Source organism: Oryctolagus cuniculus, chromosome 10 (genome assembly GCF_051225735.1).
Source record: "Oryctolagus cuniculus isolate XC-2025 breed Fujian yellow rabbit chromosome 10, ASM5122573v1, whole genome shotgun sequence".
Taxonomy (NCBI): domain Eukaryota; kingdom Metazoa; phylum Chordata; class Mammalia; order Lagomorpha; family Leporidae; genus Oryctolagus; species Oryctolagus cuniculus.
This window is the reverse complement of record NC_142876.1, coordinates 46,141,061-46,161,219: the sequence shown is the minus strand read 5'-3', so window position 1 is coordinate 46,161,219 and position 20,159 is coordinate 46,141,061. Positions and strand designations below refer to the sequence as shown.

Below are 20,159 nucleotides of genomic sequence, written 5' to 3'. Positions count from 1 at the left end.
CCTGGCCCAGCAGGCAAATGACTGTGCTCTGACTTAAAGAATCTTTAACAACATTTTTTCAAATAATTTACTGAATTCTTTGCAATGTGGATGTATATGGGTATCTCTTCAGAATGAGGACAAAAGTGCTTTCCTTCCATAAAAAAGTTCCCTTCAAATTTTAGGGTGCAGTTTTTTACTTTGCACATATTAAATATCATTGAAACCTTGGAATCTAAACTTACCGTCCTAAAAATTGGACTTCCCCTCGATGGTGATGAGGAATAGACTTGTACTTTCCCAAGTCTCCCTCTGGTCGGGTTACATTATATCCAGCATAGTGAACTCTACAATATAATATATGTAAATGAAAATACAAAGAAATAAAATCTCACCAAAAATGGATATTGAGTTAAATTTTAAAATGTAAAAGAATGCCCAAATATGTATGCTGTCAATTTCAGAAGCCACTCAATGGACAAAACAGGATTTAGAAACGTCAAATTTTCCATGCTTTCATGGAATACACAAGAATGATTTACCTACCAGAATGAAACTTACAGAAATTCTATTAAGCAGTTTATACCCTAACATACCTGTTCCAAAGATCGTCATCTTCTCCTCCCCATCCCCAGAAGGCATTAGGGAAACCATTGATCTTTCTAAACTGTTCCACTGTCAGTCCACTTACACCACCAAAAAACTCTTTGTATGGAAGACTGAAAGAAAGCAGACACATCAAGCTAAACACGAAACCAGGCACTGCCTTAATGCAACCAAGTTTTCAATCTTTCATGTACTTTACAAGTCTACCTCCCTGTTTTCTGTATAAACACATTATGTAGTATTTTGTAAAATGTAAACTATACCAAGAAACAATATCTTTATATTCCAGAGAAACAAAGAAAAACATTTGTAGTAGAAATTTATTTAAGGGATAACTTGTCTGACTTGACTGTCAAGGAACAGTTTTGTTTTTTTTTTTTAACCATGTTGAGTAAAGAGTTTGACAAATAGTATAATCATGCATATAAATTCAACCAAAGATGGATCTCAAAAAAATAGTGGGAATAAGGGAGGAGAAAGATTGTACCTGTAAAGCTGTATACATGCCTATAGACTCCTGTCTAAGGATACAGTTTAAAAATTTGCCATGGGACTCCAAATTGCATTAAGCTGGGTGGTAAAAATGCCATTTTGTGTTACAGTAAACATATAGATAGGATTAAGTGTTAAAGTGATATCAATAGGATCAAGTGTCTGGTAATAATAAAGATAGGATTAAAAAGGGAGAATGTTCCAACATGGGAAGCAGTCCACACAGCAGACTCAGAATGACAATAGCTTTAAGTAGCACTCTAACCTCAGAATCAGCCCTTAAGGTATTCTGGTCTGGTCTGGCTGAAAAGCCCACGAGAGCATTTCAGGCACGGAAAGTCAACATGCTGTGGCAAAAAATGTTCTACATGAAGGATCTCTGTGAGTGAGACACCAGTGGAAACATGGGGCCTTCAAAGAAGGATGTATCTTCCTCTAAAGGGAGGGAAAGAACTTTCACTTCACTTATGGCCTTATCTAAATACTAATGGAGATTGTGGATTCAAAAGACTTCCATAGCTCATGTCAAGAGCCTCAGGTGTTCACTGACCTTATGAGTGTTAATTGTTAAATTAACAACATGAGTCACTGTGCACTAATTTCCCATTCAGGACCTCTGCCCTTAATGAGTTGTATTAATAGAGTTAACTGAAAATTTGTTCTCGGTTTGTGTATATGTGCACATGTTGTTGAAATCTTTAGTTAGTATAGAGTTGGTCTTCTGTGTACAAAGTTAATTGAAAATGAATCTTAATGGAGAATGAGACTGGGAAGGCAAGAGGGAGGTGGAGGGGTGAGTATGGGTAAGAGGGTGGGTATGATGGGAAAAATAACTATGTTCCTGAAGTTGTACTTATGAAATCTGTATTCATTCAACAAAAGGTTTCTTTGGGGAAAAAAAAAATTCAGTGCTTTAAAAGACTGAAATTACACAGTATTTTCACAACTGTAAGTGAACTTGATTAAATACAGCATTAACTGTCAATGCAATGTTAACTGTTGCTAAAATTTTACTATATAAAAGCAAATCTAGCATTTAATTTTGAAATAACTAGCTGCTTATTCATATATTCAGAAGATACTTAATATTTAAAAATACCTTCAGTGCAGTAATGTTTAGAAAAATAATTTAACTTCGAAATAACTTCTTAAATTTGAATTTTGTTTCTTATTCTTCCCTAAATTCATACTCCAAGGAATTTGCCAAACCATGCAATGTTTTTAAACTACATTTTTAATCCTACAGATTGGTTTCCTGACATAAAGGCAGCATCCCCTGACCTGCATTCCTGAAGAAATTACTGCGGCCTAGAAGGTGCTGCTAGGGAGTGGCGTGCCACAGCCACTGTAGGGGTGAAGCCAATGTGCAGCACCAGCATCCAAAGTGTTGCACGTTAAGGAGGGGCACACGCCTCACATTGTCAAGGGGGGAAGAAATGCTGTCTGCCCACCAGAACTTGAGTTGGCTGAGGAACCAGATGGAGTTGGGGTTGTAGGAGAAAGCCTGGGCTGGGACCAAGAGTGCTAACAGTGCCCCAGGACAGTAACAGCAACCTGGAGCCTAAAGGCTGCATCCTCTCCAGGGTGTCGACATCCTGAGGCTCCTGTCTGGGAGCTTAGTGTTCTTCTAACACAACACGGGACCTGCAGTGTTCTGGACAGGGTTCTTTGCCACACCAGGTGGATTATTCTTGCTCAGGCCAGCAAGTCATCACCCAAGAATGAATAAATGAGTGTATGTGACATATGTAAGTCAGCAAGCATATCCATTCCACTTGCTGTTCTGCTTAAGTTTGCACAATATACAGAATGGCAAACGCTGAGATAAAATGAACGCACAATGAACTAAAGAATGGAAAAGGGAACTCAAGCTCAAATTGTCACATTGTCCAAAATGGGACACTAAATCCGGCAGCAGTGTAAACTTTACACTGCAGAGCAGAGGGCTTCCCAGCTCCAAGCTATTGCCAGGGGGAGGGAGGGCAGAGGAGCCCACCTGAGTTAAGCACTCTGAAGTCACCTTCAGAGACAAATACAACTAACCAAGTGCTATACCTCTAAGTGTGGGAACCTCTACGTAAGGAACCACCCAGATAGATGACAAAGCCTGCTCTCTACGTCCTGGCTCCCTAGCAGGATGGGTTGTAGTCAAGATACTGTTTAGGCTCTGGAGTTTAGGTTTGGTACCTAATGCTGCTACCAATTCAGTTCTACTCATAGGGCTTTGTAAGAATACTGTACCACATCAAGAACAGGCTGCACTACTCACATGTACATGTATTTATCCAGCTTTGCAGCAAAATGACGGGGCATTTCTCCACAGCCGTAATAGTTGCGATCATTTTCTGGTAGATGATCCACATCGTGGAAGATGACACAGTCCCAGCCATTGTCTTTCATGGCCTCTTTGAAGCCCACATTGAAGAGCATCGCACGGTTAAAAGGCTGTGTGCCAGTCTACACAGGGCAAACCAAGTGGAGAAACAAATGCCATGTCATCTTATTTTCTATGTGTGTTTAACTTGCTGAATCATAGTAGGATAATAATTACACCCAAATAATATAAGTAATAAACATACTATCCAAGTTTACAATAACGTGGTAAATTGTGTATTTCAAAATCAAAGTAATTTTTTTCTTTTATTCAATCTATTAGAACAATCATTTATATAATTTATATTCTCTACTTCAAATACATAGATAATTTATGATCAGAAAGAAATTAGATCATCAAAATACAACCTAGGTTTTGTTTGGTGGCTTTCTGTATGCCATAAAGACTAAACAAAGAAGGAAGTTAAGAGGGACTCGGTGACCTTCTATGTAACAAAGCAGGGAGACCTAACTTTGTGCTGCTAATGCTTGTAATGCCAACATTTTAGAGGAAAATAATTCCTTACACAAAATCTGCTTCCTTTATTACTGAGCACTTTAAGGGCCAAGAAAATAGGAGTATATGACACAGAACCCAGCCACCTACGTTGCAACCACTTTCCTTCATTTACTACTGAAAATATATTAAGGTATCCTGGCAATAAGTTTCATTCTGTATCTAAAGAGAATTAGCACTTACTGATATCTTAATATTTCTCAATCATTTCTGAAATATACAGAAAGATTATGACACCAGTGAATGAGATACAAGGTAGCCATCATGGGAGTTCTGCCTCAAGAGTGAAAAAATCTGTTACCTCAAATTAGTGCAAGACCCAGGACTAAATTTTTTGCAAGTGAAATGGAGACAAAAAGGAAGTTAAATAACATTATTTTACATCAACATAAGCTTTAACAAACTAAGGTTTTAAAAACTGTTCTTTAACACTGTGGCACAGCGGGTTAAAGCCCTGGCCTGAAGCACCAGCATCCCATATGGGTGCCAGTTCTAGTCCTGGCTGCTCCTCTTCTGATCCATCTCTCTGCTATGGCCTGGGAAAGCAGAAGATGGCCCAAGTCCTTGGGTCCCTGTACCCACGTGGGAGACCCAGAAAAAGCTCCTGGTTTGATTGGCACAGCTCTGGCTGTTGTGGCCATCTGAGGAGTGAACCAGTGGATGGAAGACCTCTGTCTCTACCTCTAACTTTCAAATAAATAAAATCTTCAAAAATTTTTTAAATGTGGACATGATACTTAAAGTTTGTAAGTTCCAGCATAATCCATCTCCATCCCCCAAGAGCAATGCATTCCAACTCTTCAAGCTGTTTAAAATATGAAGGTAAATACCAGAATAGTCATAAAAGTTCTAGTATTTCTCACCTCCTTAACTTTAGCCGTGGTGTTGACTTATGATAATGGAAGGGTTGAGCCACCACACAGACTCCCTCCATTCTCCTAATACACAATCATTTCAGACTTCTTGGTGAAGCCATTTACCTTGTTAGAATTTACTGTAACCATTTCTTTGGGACTCAGTAAACTTTTTTCTTAAACTAGGATGAAGTGTGGTTTTCCACGTAGCTCTTATTCCTACAACAGGCCCAATTCCCACTACCCTCCAGCTCCAGTCTGAATCAGTTGTTCTCTGGACATCCATGACTGTCCTCCAGGCCTTCCTCACCCTAGACCATCCATGTCTTCTACTTGTCTAGTGTACTGTTGTACGCCTCAGTCGCTTTCTAATAAGAGCACATGGAAACCACTGTGTGTGTGTGTGCATGCACACATGCATGTATGCACTCAGTGACAACCCACTCGGGAATTTTATACCCAAATTACTTTAACCTAGGGGCAGACATTTGGCCTAGTGGTTAAGCCACCAGCTGGGACATCTGTATCCTGTAACATCTGCATGCCCCATCAGGGCTTGTGGGTTCAAGTCCCAGCTCCACTCCCAATTAGCAAGAAGCTTCAGTTGGGAGTGGAGCTGGGACTTGAATAATGTGTACCCTGAGAGACCACAGGGGATGGCTCAAGTAGTTAGGTCCTTGTTACCACGTGGGAGTACTGGATTGAGTTTCTAGCTCCCAAATTCACCAGCTTTCACAGCAACTGGAGGTGTTCTCTGTGTTGTTCCTCCTCTCTATTTCAGTGAGAGAAAGGTCTTCCTTTTCCGTTGGTTCACGCCTCGAATGGCCACTGTGGCTGGTGCACCACACTGATCTGAAGCCAGGAGCCAGGTGCTTCTCCTGGTCTCCCATGCGGGTGCAGGGCCCAAGGACCTGGGCCCTCCTCCACTGCACTTCTGGGCCACAGCAGAGAGCTGGCCTGGAAGAGGGGCAACCGAGACAGAATCAGGCACCCCGACCGGGACTAGAACCCTGTGTGCTGGTGCCACAGGTGGAGGATTAGCCTATTGAGCCGCGGCACCAGCCCCCTCCTCTCAATTTTTAAAATTACTTTTCCCTAGAATTTTAAAGACATGATTTCAGAATCTTCCAGCTGTTAAGTATTACTAGAAACATTCATACTTTTGATTCATAATCATTTTTCATTTTCCCTAGTATAACCATTTAATATCTTGTATTCTAAAACTTCAAAATATACTTCTATAGTGCATCTACATTTATTTTTTAAGATTTATTTATTTGAAAGGCAGAGTTAGGCAGAGGCAGGGAGGAGAGAAATCGAGAGGAGGCTTGCGACGCCGGCGCCCCAGGTTCTAGTCCCTGTTGGGGCGCCGGATTCTGTCCCAGTTGCCTCTCTTCCAGTCCAGCTCTCTGCTATGGCCTGGGAGTGCAGTGGAGGATGGCCCAGGTCTTTGGGCCCTGCACCCGCATGGGAAACCAGGAGGTAACACCTGGCTCCTGGCTTCAGATCGGCGAGCGCGCCGGCCGCAACACACTGGCCATAGCAGCCACTTGGAGGGTGAACCAACGGAAAAGGAAGACCTTTCTCTCTGTCTCTCTCACTGTCTGCTCTGCCTGTCAGAAAAGGAGAGAGATCGATCTTCTGCTTTCCCAGTCCATAGCAGAGAGCTGGATTGGAAGTGGAGCAGCCAGATCTCGAACCAGCACCCATCTGGGATGCTGGCACTGCAGGCAGTGGCTTTTACGTGCTACATCGCAGCACCAGCCCCAAGAACTTTCTTATTCTCTGTTCTTTGTTAACTCATAGTCCAGATCCACTGAGAGTATTTTTTTGTTTTTGTTTAAAAGATTTCCTTTGTTCCCTCTGTCTCTTTTCTATACTCTCCCTGCCCCCTTTGTCATCTCTTGTGGAGCCTTCCTTCAAAACCTGGGGATCCGTGGGGCTGGCGCTATGGCACAGTGGGTTAAGCTGTCACCTACGTTCCGGGTCATGTCCAGGCTGTTCCACTTCTGATCCAACTCCCTGCTAATGTGCCTGGAAAAGCAGAAGAGGGCCCAAGTGTTTGGGCCCCTGCCACCCACGTGGGAGACCTGGATAAAGCTCCTGGCTTCGGTCTGGCTGATGCAGCCACCCGGGGAGTTAACCAGCAGATCTGTGTCTCCCTCTCTGTAACTTGAGTTTCAAAGTAAGTCAGTCTTAAAAGTCATTTAAAAAAAAAAAAAATTGGAGATCCCTGACTACATATTCACGTGTGAGAAGACACTAAAAAGCTGAGGGACTCTCCCGATAAGTAAACAGGGGGCGTGTCAAACCACTCTTGACTCAAACACAGATAATCAAAACAGATTAGACAAAAGGTACATACCTCACCCAGTGTCCAAAAGTGCGCAGCTCTCACAAGGGCAGTGCCCTTCCTGTTCCAGACCAAAATGTGGCAACAATCCTTGACCTCCGTTACTCATGTCTCCTATCCAACTCACCAGCAAATCACACCACATTTAAACCTACCTCCTCCACTGGGACAGCAGCCTGCCAGCATCGGCATCTCCTACCTGGACAGCTGCACGCTTGGATCATGCCCTGTCCCACTGCTGCCAGACTATCATTACTCCAGTGAAAACCCTCCAGTGGGCCCCGTCCTTTAGTACTTGCTCCTCACCCCATTTCTCCAGTTTCCTCCCCAGTGGCCGCCTCCACCTGCTGTTCTGGCGACACTCAGTCCTCTGCCCGCCCGGAGCACACTCCCTCCACACCAGCATGACTTGCTCCTCGGCATCATTCAAGGCTGTTCTGCTCTGATCTCGCCCCAGAGAGGCCTTGACCGTGTCTCTGCCCTGGTCCTGAGCGCTACCTGACATACTGTGCAATTATTTACCATCTGTTCCCTCCCCAAACTGGAGGAGGCCTCATCAGGTTTGTTCACTGCATGAACCCCTTTGTGCATGAAGGAAAGCAGGCTGCAGAGGGGTGTGGTAAGTGAGGAATGGGCCTCTTCCTCTGGAGACCTCCAAATACTAGATCTGGATCTCCTCCCTGAGGCTAATCTGTTTCTCTAAGGAAGATCTCACTCACGTTCTGCCACCTTTAGGGGGTTGAGGGGTTCACACCGGACTGCTGGCTTCAAAAAGCCAGACAGGGAAAAGGCCCGAGAGTCCCCTGGGTCAGACACCAGGATAATTTAATCCCCTGGTCCTCAAACCCCACAGCACAGCTGTGTGACCAGAGTCAGAAGCTGCTCTGGCAAACTGTCTTCACAGGATAAATTTTCCCTTTTCTACAACAAAGTGACTGCCTGGTAATACACGCAAAGACAAGGACCTGAGGATTTGGCTGTTAAAAAGCTAGATTATAAAACACTCTCTCTGGTTTTGTCCAGCGTTTCAGCCTGTTTCCTAGGCCAGCTTTCAAGTGCTGAGATTCTCGGGGGTTGTCCAGCAAACGGACCCCATCCTTCACCATCGGGTCTGAACATCCCCTGCCCTGCTCGGGCTGCCACGCCCCCTCTGCTTCGGCACTGCCAGCAGGTGAACTCTCCTGCTGTCCTTGTCGATTAATAAGATATTTTCTCATTTTAGGACTTTGGAAAGAAGAGGTAAACCCACATGTAATCCTCCATATTGAACCAGGATTTCTGAGTTGCTCTTCAACTGCTTAGCACTTCTCTGGGCATTCATCCAACAGAAAAATTACTCTCCTATTTCATACTGATCAATGCTGAGACCCAGTCTTAAGAGGTTTGAACATAAAAATATGGGTCCTAGTCACACTGTTAAGACTTCTTCATTACATTCACAAAATCAATCGGTGCTGCTGACCTCTCAGGAGAATATGCCTTTAAAACTGGGTAATTTGTCTCCCAACACATTTCAAAAATGGCAAACTAGCAATTGATAAAAGTGACCTAGAAAGCTATAAGACAGTAGATAAAAATTTTTGTTATCAGATTTTTTTTTTTTGACAGAGTGGACAGTGAGAGAGACAAAAAGGTCTTCCTTTGCCGTTGGTTCACCCTCCAAATGGCCGCCACGGCCGGCGCACTGCGCTGATCCGAAGGCAGGAGCCAGGTGCTTCTCCTGGTCTCCCATGGGGTGCAGGGCCCAAGCACTTGGGCCATCCTCCACTGCACTCCCGGGCCACAGCAGAGAGCTGGCCTGGAAGAGGGGCAACCGGGACAGAATCCGGCGCCCCGACCAGGACTAGAACCCGGTGTGCCGGCGCCACAAGGTGGAGGATTAGCCTAGTGAGCCGCAGCGCCGGCCTGTTATCAGATTTTAAAAGGTCAATTTTTCAAGAACTAATTCAATTCTTGTCAAGCTATTCAAGATAACTGAAAGGGAAGAAATCCTCCCAAACTCCTTTTATGAGGCCAGCATCACCTGAATTCCAAAACCAGAAAAAAAATACAACAAAAACTACAAACCAATATCACTGATGAGCATAGGTGCAAAAATACTAGCTAATTGAATCCACCAAGACAACAGAAACATCCTTCACCCGGACCAAGTGGGATTCATCCCTGGTATATAGGGATGGTTCAACATTCGCAAATCAATGTGATACACCACATTAACAAACTGCAGAAAAAAAATTGATTATTTCAATAGATGCAGAGAAAGCATTTGATAAAATACAATACTCTTTTATGATGAAAACCATTAGAAAAGTGGGTATGGAAAGAACATTCCTCAGTACAACCAAGGCAATTTATGACCAACCCACAGCCAGCATCTTACAGAATGGGAAAAGTTGGAAGCATATCTACTAAAATCCAGAACCGGACCAGGATGCCCACACTGACTACTGCTATTCAGTATAGTACTGGAAGTTTTATCCAGAGCCATTAGGCAAGAAAAATAAAGGGATATTAATTGGAAAGAAGGAAGTCAAATAATCTGTTTCCAGATGAGTAACTATATATAGAAGGGAACCAAAAGACTCCACTAAGAGACTCCTGGAACTTAGAGAGTTTGGTAAAGTTGCAGGATATAAAATCAACAACCTTGGTGTATATAGACAATGCCATGGCTGAGAAAGAACTTGTAAGATCAGTCCTATTCAAAATAGCTACAAAAAATGTAAACACCTTGGAATGAGTATAACCAAGAAGTTGAAAGACCTCTACAATGAAAATTACAAAACATTAAAAAGAAACACATAAATAGAAAAATCTTCCATTCACATGGACTGGAAAAATTATCAATGTCCATACAACTGAAAGCAATTTATAAATTCAATGCAATCCCAATACCAATGAAATTCTCAGATCTAGGAAAAAATGATGCCAAAATTCATATGGAAATACAGAGACCCCCAAATAGTTAAATCAATCTTAAATAACAAAAAGCCAGAAGCATTACAATACCACATTTCAAGACATATTATAGGGCAGTTATTATCAAAACAGCCTGGTACCAGCACAAAAACAATAAACCAATGGAACAGAACTGAAACCCCAGAAATCAATCCACATATCTACAACCATCTAATCTTTGACAAAGGAGCCAAAATCTAATCCCTGGAGAGCAGTCTCTTCAACAAATGCTGCTGGGAAAACTGGATCTCTGTGTGCAAACTCCAAACTCACACCTTATACAAAAATCAACTCAAAATAGATCAAGGACCTAAATCTATGACCTGATAACACCAAACTACTAAAGGCCAATAATGAGGAAAACTCTGCAAGACATTGGCATAGGCAAAGACTTCTCAGAAAAGACCACAGAGGCACAGGCAATCAAAGCAAAAATAGACAAATGTGATTACATCAAGCTCAGAAGCTTCTGCAGTGCAAAGAAAATACTCAGCAAAGTGAAGAGGTAACTGACAGAATGGGTGAAAATATCTGCAAACTATGCAACTGTTAAAGGATTAATATCCAGAATCTATAAATAGCTAATGAAACTCAACAACAAACAATCCAGTTAAGAAATGGGCAAAGGACTTGAACAGGCATTTTTCAAAAGAGGAAATTCAAATGGCAAGCAGAGACATGAAAACACCCTCAGGATCACTAACCATCAGGGTAATGCAAATCAAAATCACAATGAGTTTTCACATCACCCCAGTCAGAATAGCTCTGATACAGAAATTTAACAAATGCTGACAAAGATGTCAAGAAAAAGGTGCCCTAATCCACTGCTGGTGGGAATGTAGTACAGCCATTGTGGAAAACAGTGTGGCGATTCCTCAGAAATCTGAAAATAGATCTATGTAAAACCAGCCATCCTCCTCCTGGGAATTTACCCAAATGAAATCAGCATATGAAAGTTATCTGTACCCTATGTTTATTGCAGCTTAATTCACAGTAGCCAAGATATGGGATCAACCCAGAGGTCCATCAACCAATGCCTCAATAAAGAAATGTGAGACTAGCATCCCATATGGTCACCAGTTCGAGGCCTGGCTGCTCCACTTCCCATCGAGCTCCCTGCTAGTGCATCTGGGAAAGTAGCAGAAGAGGGCAAGTGTTTGAGGCCCTGTACCCACAAGGGAGACCAGAAAGAAGCCTCTGGCTCCTGACAGCCTGGCCCCACCCTCGCTGTTGCAGCATGTTGAGAGTGAATCAGCACATGAAAGGTCTCTATCTCTCCCTCTCTAACTCTACCTTTAAAGAAATAAAATCTTAAAGTCAAGAGATGACTTTGAAAACAAAAATTTTGAAAAGTATGTTCACACTAGTATACAACTCCTAGTTTTTTTTTCCAGCACTACCACCAGGGTCTCATTCAGATATCTCTGATTGCCTAATGAGGTTGATCCAATATTAATTTTCAAAGCTAGCCAGCAATTACCCTTAGTACAAGGAGCTTTTCAATCAAGAATTACATATGGACACAGGCATTTGGCCTAGAGAATAAGATGCCAGACTAAGACACCTGTTTCCCACATCAGTGTACCTGGGTTCATTTCCAGCTCTGCTTCCTAGTTCCAGCTTCCTGCCAATGCAGGTATTGGAAGAAGCAGTGATTTAGTCCCTGCCACCTAAGGAGACCTGGATTATGCTCCTGGATCTAGCCCTGGCTGTTGCAGGCTTCTGAAGGCTGAACCTGCATATGGGAGATACCTCTCTCTCTTGCAAACAAAAATGTATTATTTATATTCAATTGTATATTTTTTTAAAAAGCCCTTCATTTTCTGCAGTTAACCGTGGATCATAACCTGCACCACCCTTTCAAAAGTAAACACTGGAATGTAACTCAGGGGATTTTACATGCTTCCATATAACTGAGAGTAGGACTTTGAGTTGCACTCCAAAGCACACCAGTTGTAAGGATGGGGTATTGAGTCTCAATGCTCCCATATAGTCTAGATTGAAAAATAAGCTGTTCTTCAATTAAATGAAACTATAAGAAGTTTTCAGGAATAAAGCAAGCCTAATGAAAATATACAAACACACACTCCTAAAGCCACAGGAATATTTAATCCTGTAAGGTAAATACCAGCTGTACACTTATTTTAAAAATTATAGTGCGACAATTTAATGTTTAGTGTGTCATTAAGATGTACCAAGGGCTATCATACTAATGGCAAACATAACAGCTGATCAACTCACTTAACTACTATCAGAAAATTATTACCAGAAAAAAAAGACTCAATACAAAATATAAATTTACCCAACTATGAAACCAAGCATCAGAGTTTCCTAATTAGTCTTAAGCTAATTGTTTTAGTCAAACTAAGAGCTTAAGTTCTAGGGAGGGTGGTTAAGGCACTGCTTAAGATGCCTGTGTCCCACACTAGAGTGCGTGGATTCAACACCCTGCTCTGGCTTCTGACTTCAGCTTCCTGCTAGAACCGACCCTGGGAGGCCACAGTGATGGCTCAAATCATTAGGTCCCTGCCACCGTGTAGGAGACCTAGACAGCAATCCCATCCCAGCCGCAGAAGCTGCTGTGAGCATTAAGGGCAGGAAGTATCAGATCTATCTCCTCTTTTGTCTCAATGCTTCCCCAATAAGTTTGTTTTCTTATTTTCTTTATAGTGGACTTGGTGATCATTTTGAAAAATATTCTCACCTGTTCAATGACATAAAAGGCAAATTCCAGGCGCTGTTTCTGGAGCATGGGAATCAGGTGCAAGAAAAAAATTGGAAGATGTTCATGGCGATTACGAAAAGGAATGAGAACTGCCACCTTTAAAACAAAAAAGCCACATGTAAGTCAACACAGAAACAAATCCTGCACGCAAAGGTAAAAACTGTTGCTTGAGAACTCCTGATGGTCTTAATGTCAAACCCTTTTGAATATTCTCACCAGAGATGTACTGCGTTGGCCTTGGGATGTGGGGAGGTATAAATGGGCCCTGAAGGTTGTTCTGAGGATTGTGGCCTTTATCCTGTGAACATCATGCATGGGAAACTACTGAAATATTTTTAAAGAGAAATCAGATTTGGTGATTACAAAGATTTCTGCAGGGGTAATATGGAGAGTAGACTAGAATAGACCAAAATGGATTTAGGGAAGAGCTGGTTGGGAAATGCAAGCAAGAGGCAATGGGAGCTTAAACTAAAGTGAGGTGGAAAAGAAGAGAAGCATATGGATTTTTTAAGACATTTAAGAGGTAAAGTGATCTGGTTACAGATTACATATGAAGAGCAAGGAACAGGATTGTCAAGAGTGATTTCCAGGTTTTAAATAGATCACAAACAACTTTCGGGATTTTAAATTGAATTTAGAAGAGGTTTCCTTGAGTATTTACCATCCTACACAGAGTCTGATTTGCAGATATTTTGAGAAACATAGCAAAAACCAAAATCTTCATACACAGGGTTCCAGCAAGAACCTACTAAAGGAACTCAGTCATATGAAAGAGTATCATGGAATATACATGAAATCTGATAATATTACAGTGTTCATCAGTATACACAAGTTCTTGATGTACTTTATAAATTTATTTCAGGGGTAGGATAATGTTCAGTTTAAAATGAAACTGATAATGAAGTTGTGGAAGACTTATAATAAGAAGGATCATCAAGTAAGCTGTGCAGACAAATTTTTGTTCTCATCCAAGAAGTAAAACTAAAACCTATTTATGGAAATGAAATTATTTCTCAGTACAAAGTTTTTTATATGATGAAACAACCACTTATTGGAACTCTCAAACTGAAGACTAAAATATACTATCTATAAAAAAAGTGATGAGAATAATTATCAATCATCACTTACTCAAATCCTCTATTTCCTGGACCCAAACTTTGTCATACAAGTTCTTCTTACAATTCAGGGTTTACCCTTGAAAAAGCTAAAGTGATTTTTAAATTAATTTTCTTGACAATTTCTGAGCTAATCTGACCTTATCATAATTGTGAATTTTGTCAGAAATTAAATCTGTTTTCTACAGATCATAAATTCCAAAATCACTGAATTTTCAAAGAATATAACAGTAAAACTATATCTAAAATACTTCTGTCTCTATAATAAGGATTTTTAAATACAAAGCAAACTGATTATAAAATTATGTAAGAACATCAAGATTTATTAAAATTTACACTAAATAAACTTTATTAATGAATGTATAAATACAAAGAATTGAGAATACTTCAGTTTTCGACCAAATATTTTTAAAACCAAGATATGACAACAGATATTATCAACAGCAAATAATACTTACCTGTGAATTGCACATTACCACGAGAGAAGTGTGCTAATTATTAAATGCTTTATTTAAAAACAGAACAGGGATGGGCATTTAGCCTAGATGTAACACACTTGCACCACATATTGGAATGCCCAGGGTTCAAGTCCCTTCTCTGTTCCTGATTACAGTTTACTGCTAATGTATACTCTGTGATACCTCAAGTCCCTGGGTTCCTGCCAGTCATGTGGGGGACCTGGACTGAGTTCTTGGCTTCTAGTTTTAGCCCTGGCAAGCATTTGGGGAGTGAACCAGTGAATAGGAGGACTCTTTCAGTTTTTTCAAAATAAGAAACAAATGTCTGCTCTGACGCTAACTTTTTTTCATATTCATAATAGTTATTTCATATTTGGTGAATTGTGGGAACTAAGCCTCTGCCATTGCTACTACTTCAGACCTATTTAATTTGCCCGCAAAGTATCACTTGGTTCACATGTCTGAGGACCATGAGGCCTCCACAGCAACACAGTCTCAACATCCAGGACTTCCCCTCAACCTGCAACACAGTGACCACTACCACTACCACAGGACATCCCTACTGATTGGGGACTTATTGATGGGCTTCACTATCAACCGTTATCGCATTCAAGGAATTTCCAAATCAATATAGCTGCCAAACCAGTTCAGAAAATCCTAGGCTTACTCAATATAGGAGAATGATGAAAGGTGAGAGGACAGAGAGGAGCTGGGTGGCAAGTGCACACCCTACCATCCCCGTGTCCTGCAGTGTATCAGTGCGACAACTTCTAGCAAAGTAAGGGTTCAGTTTCCCTTCCTGGTTTTGCATCTGACCACAAGTTGGCAGCCTATGACATAAAGCAAATGGGCTATAATAGCAGTTAAGCCAAATTATAGATATCTAAAGCTATTAAATTGCTGCAGCATCCATATTAAAGACAGTCTGTATTAATTAAGTACAATTAGGCTGAATGATGCATTGACCATATAAGGATAAACCAAGGCAAAATCATAGACCCTAATACAATACTTTCTTCAATGAAGCATTTAAAATGTCAAGAATATTTTTTCACTTGAATAAGGAAACTGAGAATGTTGCAAGAGAAAAATAACTGCCAGTGTCTTGGAAAATTCAAACAAGATGAAATCACATTGTAACAGCAAATGTCTAAATTTTATTGAGATGTTATCAAAGATTATGAGTGATATGTCTAAAGCACAATTTTTATTAGAATAAAGCTAAATAGTATCTTAAAAATTCACTGTGCATGGTACTATGACTACAGAATGACATTCTTAATAGTTTAAAAGTTTATTGCCTAGGAAAAGACAAGTTCAATGTTCTGTAATCATTTATTTTGAGGTTTAATAGTCTTCATTTTAGGACATTCTTGTACATGCCCTAATTTGCTATCTGAGCCACTCCCTTGTTAATATATCTCTAGTGGAGTTAGAACATCTGGTCATTATCCTCTGAAAAATCAACACTCCATCTTCCTGAATCTCTCCTCACACAAAATCACCCTCTTCAAAATCTGAATTTATGCACCAATTCTTTCATTGCTTATTTTCTCCTACACATACCATGAGGAGACAATCAAGAAAAATGCTTACCACTTCAATTGCCTACCTACATTTCTGTCTCACTTTCGAACTCAAAGCACCCCATCAGCTACAGTGTCCCTAAGTGACACAGCTTTGGATATGGCTACTTTCACAGTAGCATCTAGCTATCTGTCACTGACTCCAACCGAAGGAAGCAGTTTCTATCATGCCCTCATTCTCCTACAGGGCTTGAAGTTCCATCTTTCTCTCCCTCTTTCCTCCCCTTACCTACAGGAACAATTCTCAGAGTAGAGACACTTGATAAAAAACATGGGTTCCTGTTCTTTCCCATCGACAGAATCAGAACACCTGAGGACTAAGTCCAACAATCTCAGGCAGTTCTGGAACAAGTGGCTAGGACACTTCACTGAGGAACCTAGGACTGGAAACGTAACTGAAGGCTGGAGTAGTAACAGCATCAAGCAGCTGCCTGATTGGATGAGCCTGTATGCTTTAGTAAGGCTAGTGGTTCAAACCCTACACCTGAACCTGGATGGAGATGTGGTGTCACCAGTAATGACCTGCAAAGCATTACCTTACCTTACCTTACCTTACCCCCTCCCAACCTCCCTTTTAAAAATAAGCTCATTTATTATGGTGTCCAACCTGTGCTGAAATCTTCTATTCAAACCTAAAAAATTCAGGAAAAGATCTCAGGTTCTAATTAGCTGGTCATCAATTAACTTGGTATTTTTTTAAATAAAAAAAAGCCTTGAATATTAATCAAGTTATTGGCAGATATTTAACATAAATCTACTTATTTCTTTTTTCTTTGTCAACTGTGTTCAAACTGTGTTAATAAAAATACTAAAGGGGCCAGCACTGTGACACAGATGTTAAAGCTGCTACCTGCAATGCCAGCATCCCATATGGGCGCCAGTTCGAGTCCTGGCTGCTTCACTTCCGATCCAGATCTCTGCTACAGCCTGGAAAATCAGTGCAAGATGGCCCCTGCACCCATGTGGGAGACCCGGAGGAAGCTCCTGGTTCCTGCCTTGGGATCAGCACAGCTCCAGCTGTTGCAGCCATCTGGGGAGTGAACCAGCAGATGGAAGACCTTTCTCTCTGTCTCTGCCTCTCTGTAACTCTTTCAAATAAATAAATAAATCTTAAAGAAAAAATACTAAAATGACACATAATTAGACTGTAAACACAAAGAGCGGGGCATGGGGGTAAATTATCTAATTAAATACAGCAAGTGCAGCTCACTTCTGAAGGCTCTCCAAAATTTCCCTCATACTGTTAGTTCCATAGCTCAGAACTAAAGACTCAGGGCTGGTGCTGTGGTGCAGCAGGTTAACACCCTGGCCCGAAGTGCCAGCATCCATATGGGCACTGGTTCAAGACCCAGCTGCTCCACTTCCAATCCAGCTCTCTGCTATGGCCTAGGAAAGCAGGAGGAGATGGCCCAAGTCCTCGGTCCCCTGCACCCACGTGGGAGACCCGGAGGAAGCTCCTGGCTCCTGGTTGGGATCGGTGCAGCTCTAGCCGTTGTGGCCAATTGGGGAGTGAACCATCGGATGGAAGATCTCTCTTCTTCTCTTTCCGCCTCTCCTTCTCTCTGTGTAACTCTGACTTTCAAGTAAATAAATAAATCTTTAAAAAAAAATTAAAGACTCTGAGAAGGTTTGCTAAAAGCTGAAGTAAGAGCGGTTTCATACAGTTCTTACATAAAACAAGCCAATGTAAAAATCCCTGAATTAGTTTTCTCCTGGGAACTCCTTGCAATACTATAACCTACTGTTTCACAAGAAGTTTATACTCTACAAATACTTCTAAGTAGGAGCTACTCGTGTGCTATATACTATCTCCCAGAAAATAAGGAGGAAACAAATTATACAATTTTAAGGCTGTCTGATATAAACTGTTAAAAAAGGGTAAGAATACAAAGTTTTCAAAAACCAAATTATTCTACTAGTATGCTACTGTGTATCCACCTGAGGGGTATGTTCTACATGCAACTGTACTTCAAAAAGCTCATGGAAAAATGGAATTAAAAGATGTTTAATTTAGCCAGCGCCACGGCTCACTAGGCTAATCCTCCGCTTGCGGCGCCGGCACACCAGGTTCTAGTCTCAGTTGGGGCACCGGATTCTGTCCCGGTTGCCCCTCTTCCAGGCCAGCTCTCTGCTGTGGCCAGGGAGTGCAGTGGAGGATGGCCCAAGTCCTTGGGCCCTGCACCCCATGGGAGACCAGGAGAAGTACCTGGCTCCTGCCATCAGATCAGCACGGTGCGCTGGCCACAGTGCGCCAGCCGTGGCGGCCATTGGAGGGTGAACCAATGGCAAAAGGAAGACCTTTCTGTCTCTCTCTCTCTTACTGTCCACTCTGCCTGTCAAAAAAAAAAAAAAGTTTAATTTAGTGTGAAAATATTTTGAAATCAAAGTATATGAGGTCTTCAAAAGTTTAAAAAAAAAGTACATTATGAAAAAAATACTTTTCAAAAATATTTTGCACCAAAATACCTCTTCACTTTTCCTTGAGCTTTCTGAAGTCCCCTCAAAATGTATACAAGTATATGAGTAACAACCTCCACACACCCCACAGCCTTTATGACTATTTTTCTTCCTTTAGCATTCAACATACCACCCACATAATAAAGATTTTTAAAAAACTGAAATTATGTAAATTGAGCCCTATTTTATACAGATGCAAACGTGAGGAAGATCCGTCTAGAACTATGAGAAGATTCATTTATTGAATGTACTCTGGGAAACAGCATAAGGCAATTATGAAATGGGAAGTTTGCTAAAATTTGTACTGAAAGCCATTTATGCAGCTTCACAGCTTGTCTGAAGCAATGAGAAAGCTGAACATCTATTTATCATTTGCAACAAGGCCAAAAGTCATTTATTTGTCTCATAAAGTCAACTCAACAAAATTATGTGAGGTGCTTACCGTGTACAAGACAATGCGCTCTGCACTGGGGATAAGTTATACGCAGCCTCAGACACACAGAGTTCAAGATCAATGATTTCAGAGGCTCTTTTCCATTAGTTTTATAGCAAATAATGGTCCTTTTTATCAGTAATGGTTTTGTTGGCACTAACATACTAATATGTTAGAATACCAGTATTTTAAAAGAGAAACTGAAAACTGCTTTCAGATTAGGTTACAACACAATCCTTAGGATATAGCATTTGATATAATCATTTGTGGTTTCCATTAGAATTAAGTAAATGCCATTTTCACTCAAACATTACGTGAATATGCACCTACCCAATTTCACAGTAGTGACAGTAACTCTGATTTAAATTACATTTTCCTTTTTTTTTTTTTTTTAAGCAGCAGAGGCAGACCCACCCACTTAGTTTTCCAAACTATACACTGAATAGAACTGACACATCAAAAACATCAAAGGCTTGTGCTCCACCTTCTGAAACAGCGGGCCTGCCGTGACCTCCAAGCAGCCACTTCAGAATTACTGGACTCAGAAACAGAGCTTGAAAATGCCAATGCCAACCCCAACTAAAAATCAAGATAATAATATACTCTAATGAGTTCTCATGGTTCCAGAAATTGGTGGGGCTCTGCATGGGGTATCAATATTCATCAGGGACACACACAGGAAACAAAAGAATCATAGCCTCTCTTACTACAGAATAAAAAAATCTGTTTCCCAAACCAAATTCAAGGTGCATATTTTTTAACCAGGAACTCCAGGAGACTGGATGCGTGAGCATATAGTTTGTAGACGCATGAGAAAGTACTTACAGTCTTCACAAGTGCACCATGAATCTCATTCAGCCTGTAAATACGTATGCATTAGATTATACACATTTTCATCCTTAAATTCAACAAGATTCAAAGGTATTTCACTCTACATCTTGAGTCAAGCATTTTTTCCTCAAAGGCATAGTAAGAACTCACTTATGAAAAAATGTGCCTCACCTTCCATCTGGGTTTACAATCTTTAGGCCTCCAGTGACCTCCTGGCTCAATATCTAAATCCTTGGAGAAGAGTTGATGAATTTCATCAAAACTGACTTCACTTACATTGACATTGAGAAATCCCCCTATAAGTCAAAAATGTGAATAACTGTGTTAATATTTTTTGTGTGAAAAATGCATGTAAGACAAACAACAATCAGCAGGGTGATAGCATAACTTAGTTGTCAGGACAGTGCAGTTTACTGCTGTTG

General features: G+C 41.0%; 1 protein-coding gene and 1 long non-coding RNA gene across 6 annotated transcripts in view; one reads left to right on the top strand and one right to left on the bottom strand.

The window, feature by feature from the left end:
• LOC149123758 (uncharacterized) overlaps positions 1 to 3,332 on the top strand; it is a 63,213-nt gene extending 59,881 nt beyond the window's left edge. The window contains exon 3 of the long non-coding RNA XR_016214067.1: positions 2,324 to 3,332. This is a non-coding gene — a long non-coding RNA (uncharacterized LOC149123758). The remainder of the gene's footprint in view (positions 1 to 2,323) is intronic.
• The window catches only part of B4GALT6 (beta-1,4-galactosyltransferase 6), a 73,280-nt gene that overhangs the window by 3,584 nt on the left and 49,537 nt on the right, over positions 1 to 20,159 (bottom strand). For all 5 annotated transcript variants that reach the window (XM_089305221.1, XM_089305222.1, XM_002713488.6 and 2 more), the window contains 5 exons: positions 19,909 to 20,033; positions 12,837 to 12,953; positions 3,347 to 3,534; positions 576 to 698; positions 225 to 326 (listed from right to left, as the gene is read on the bottom strand). In XM_089305221.1, the coding sequence (XP_089161347.1) occupies positions 225 to 326; positions 576 to 698; positions 3,347 to 3,534; positions 12,837 to 12,953; positions 19,909 to 20,033 (655 nt within the window). The remainder of the gene's footprint in view (positions 1 to 224; positions 327 to 575; positions 699 to 3,346; positions 3,535 to 12,836; positions 12,954 to 19,908; positions 20,034 to 20,159) is intronic.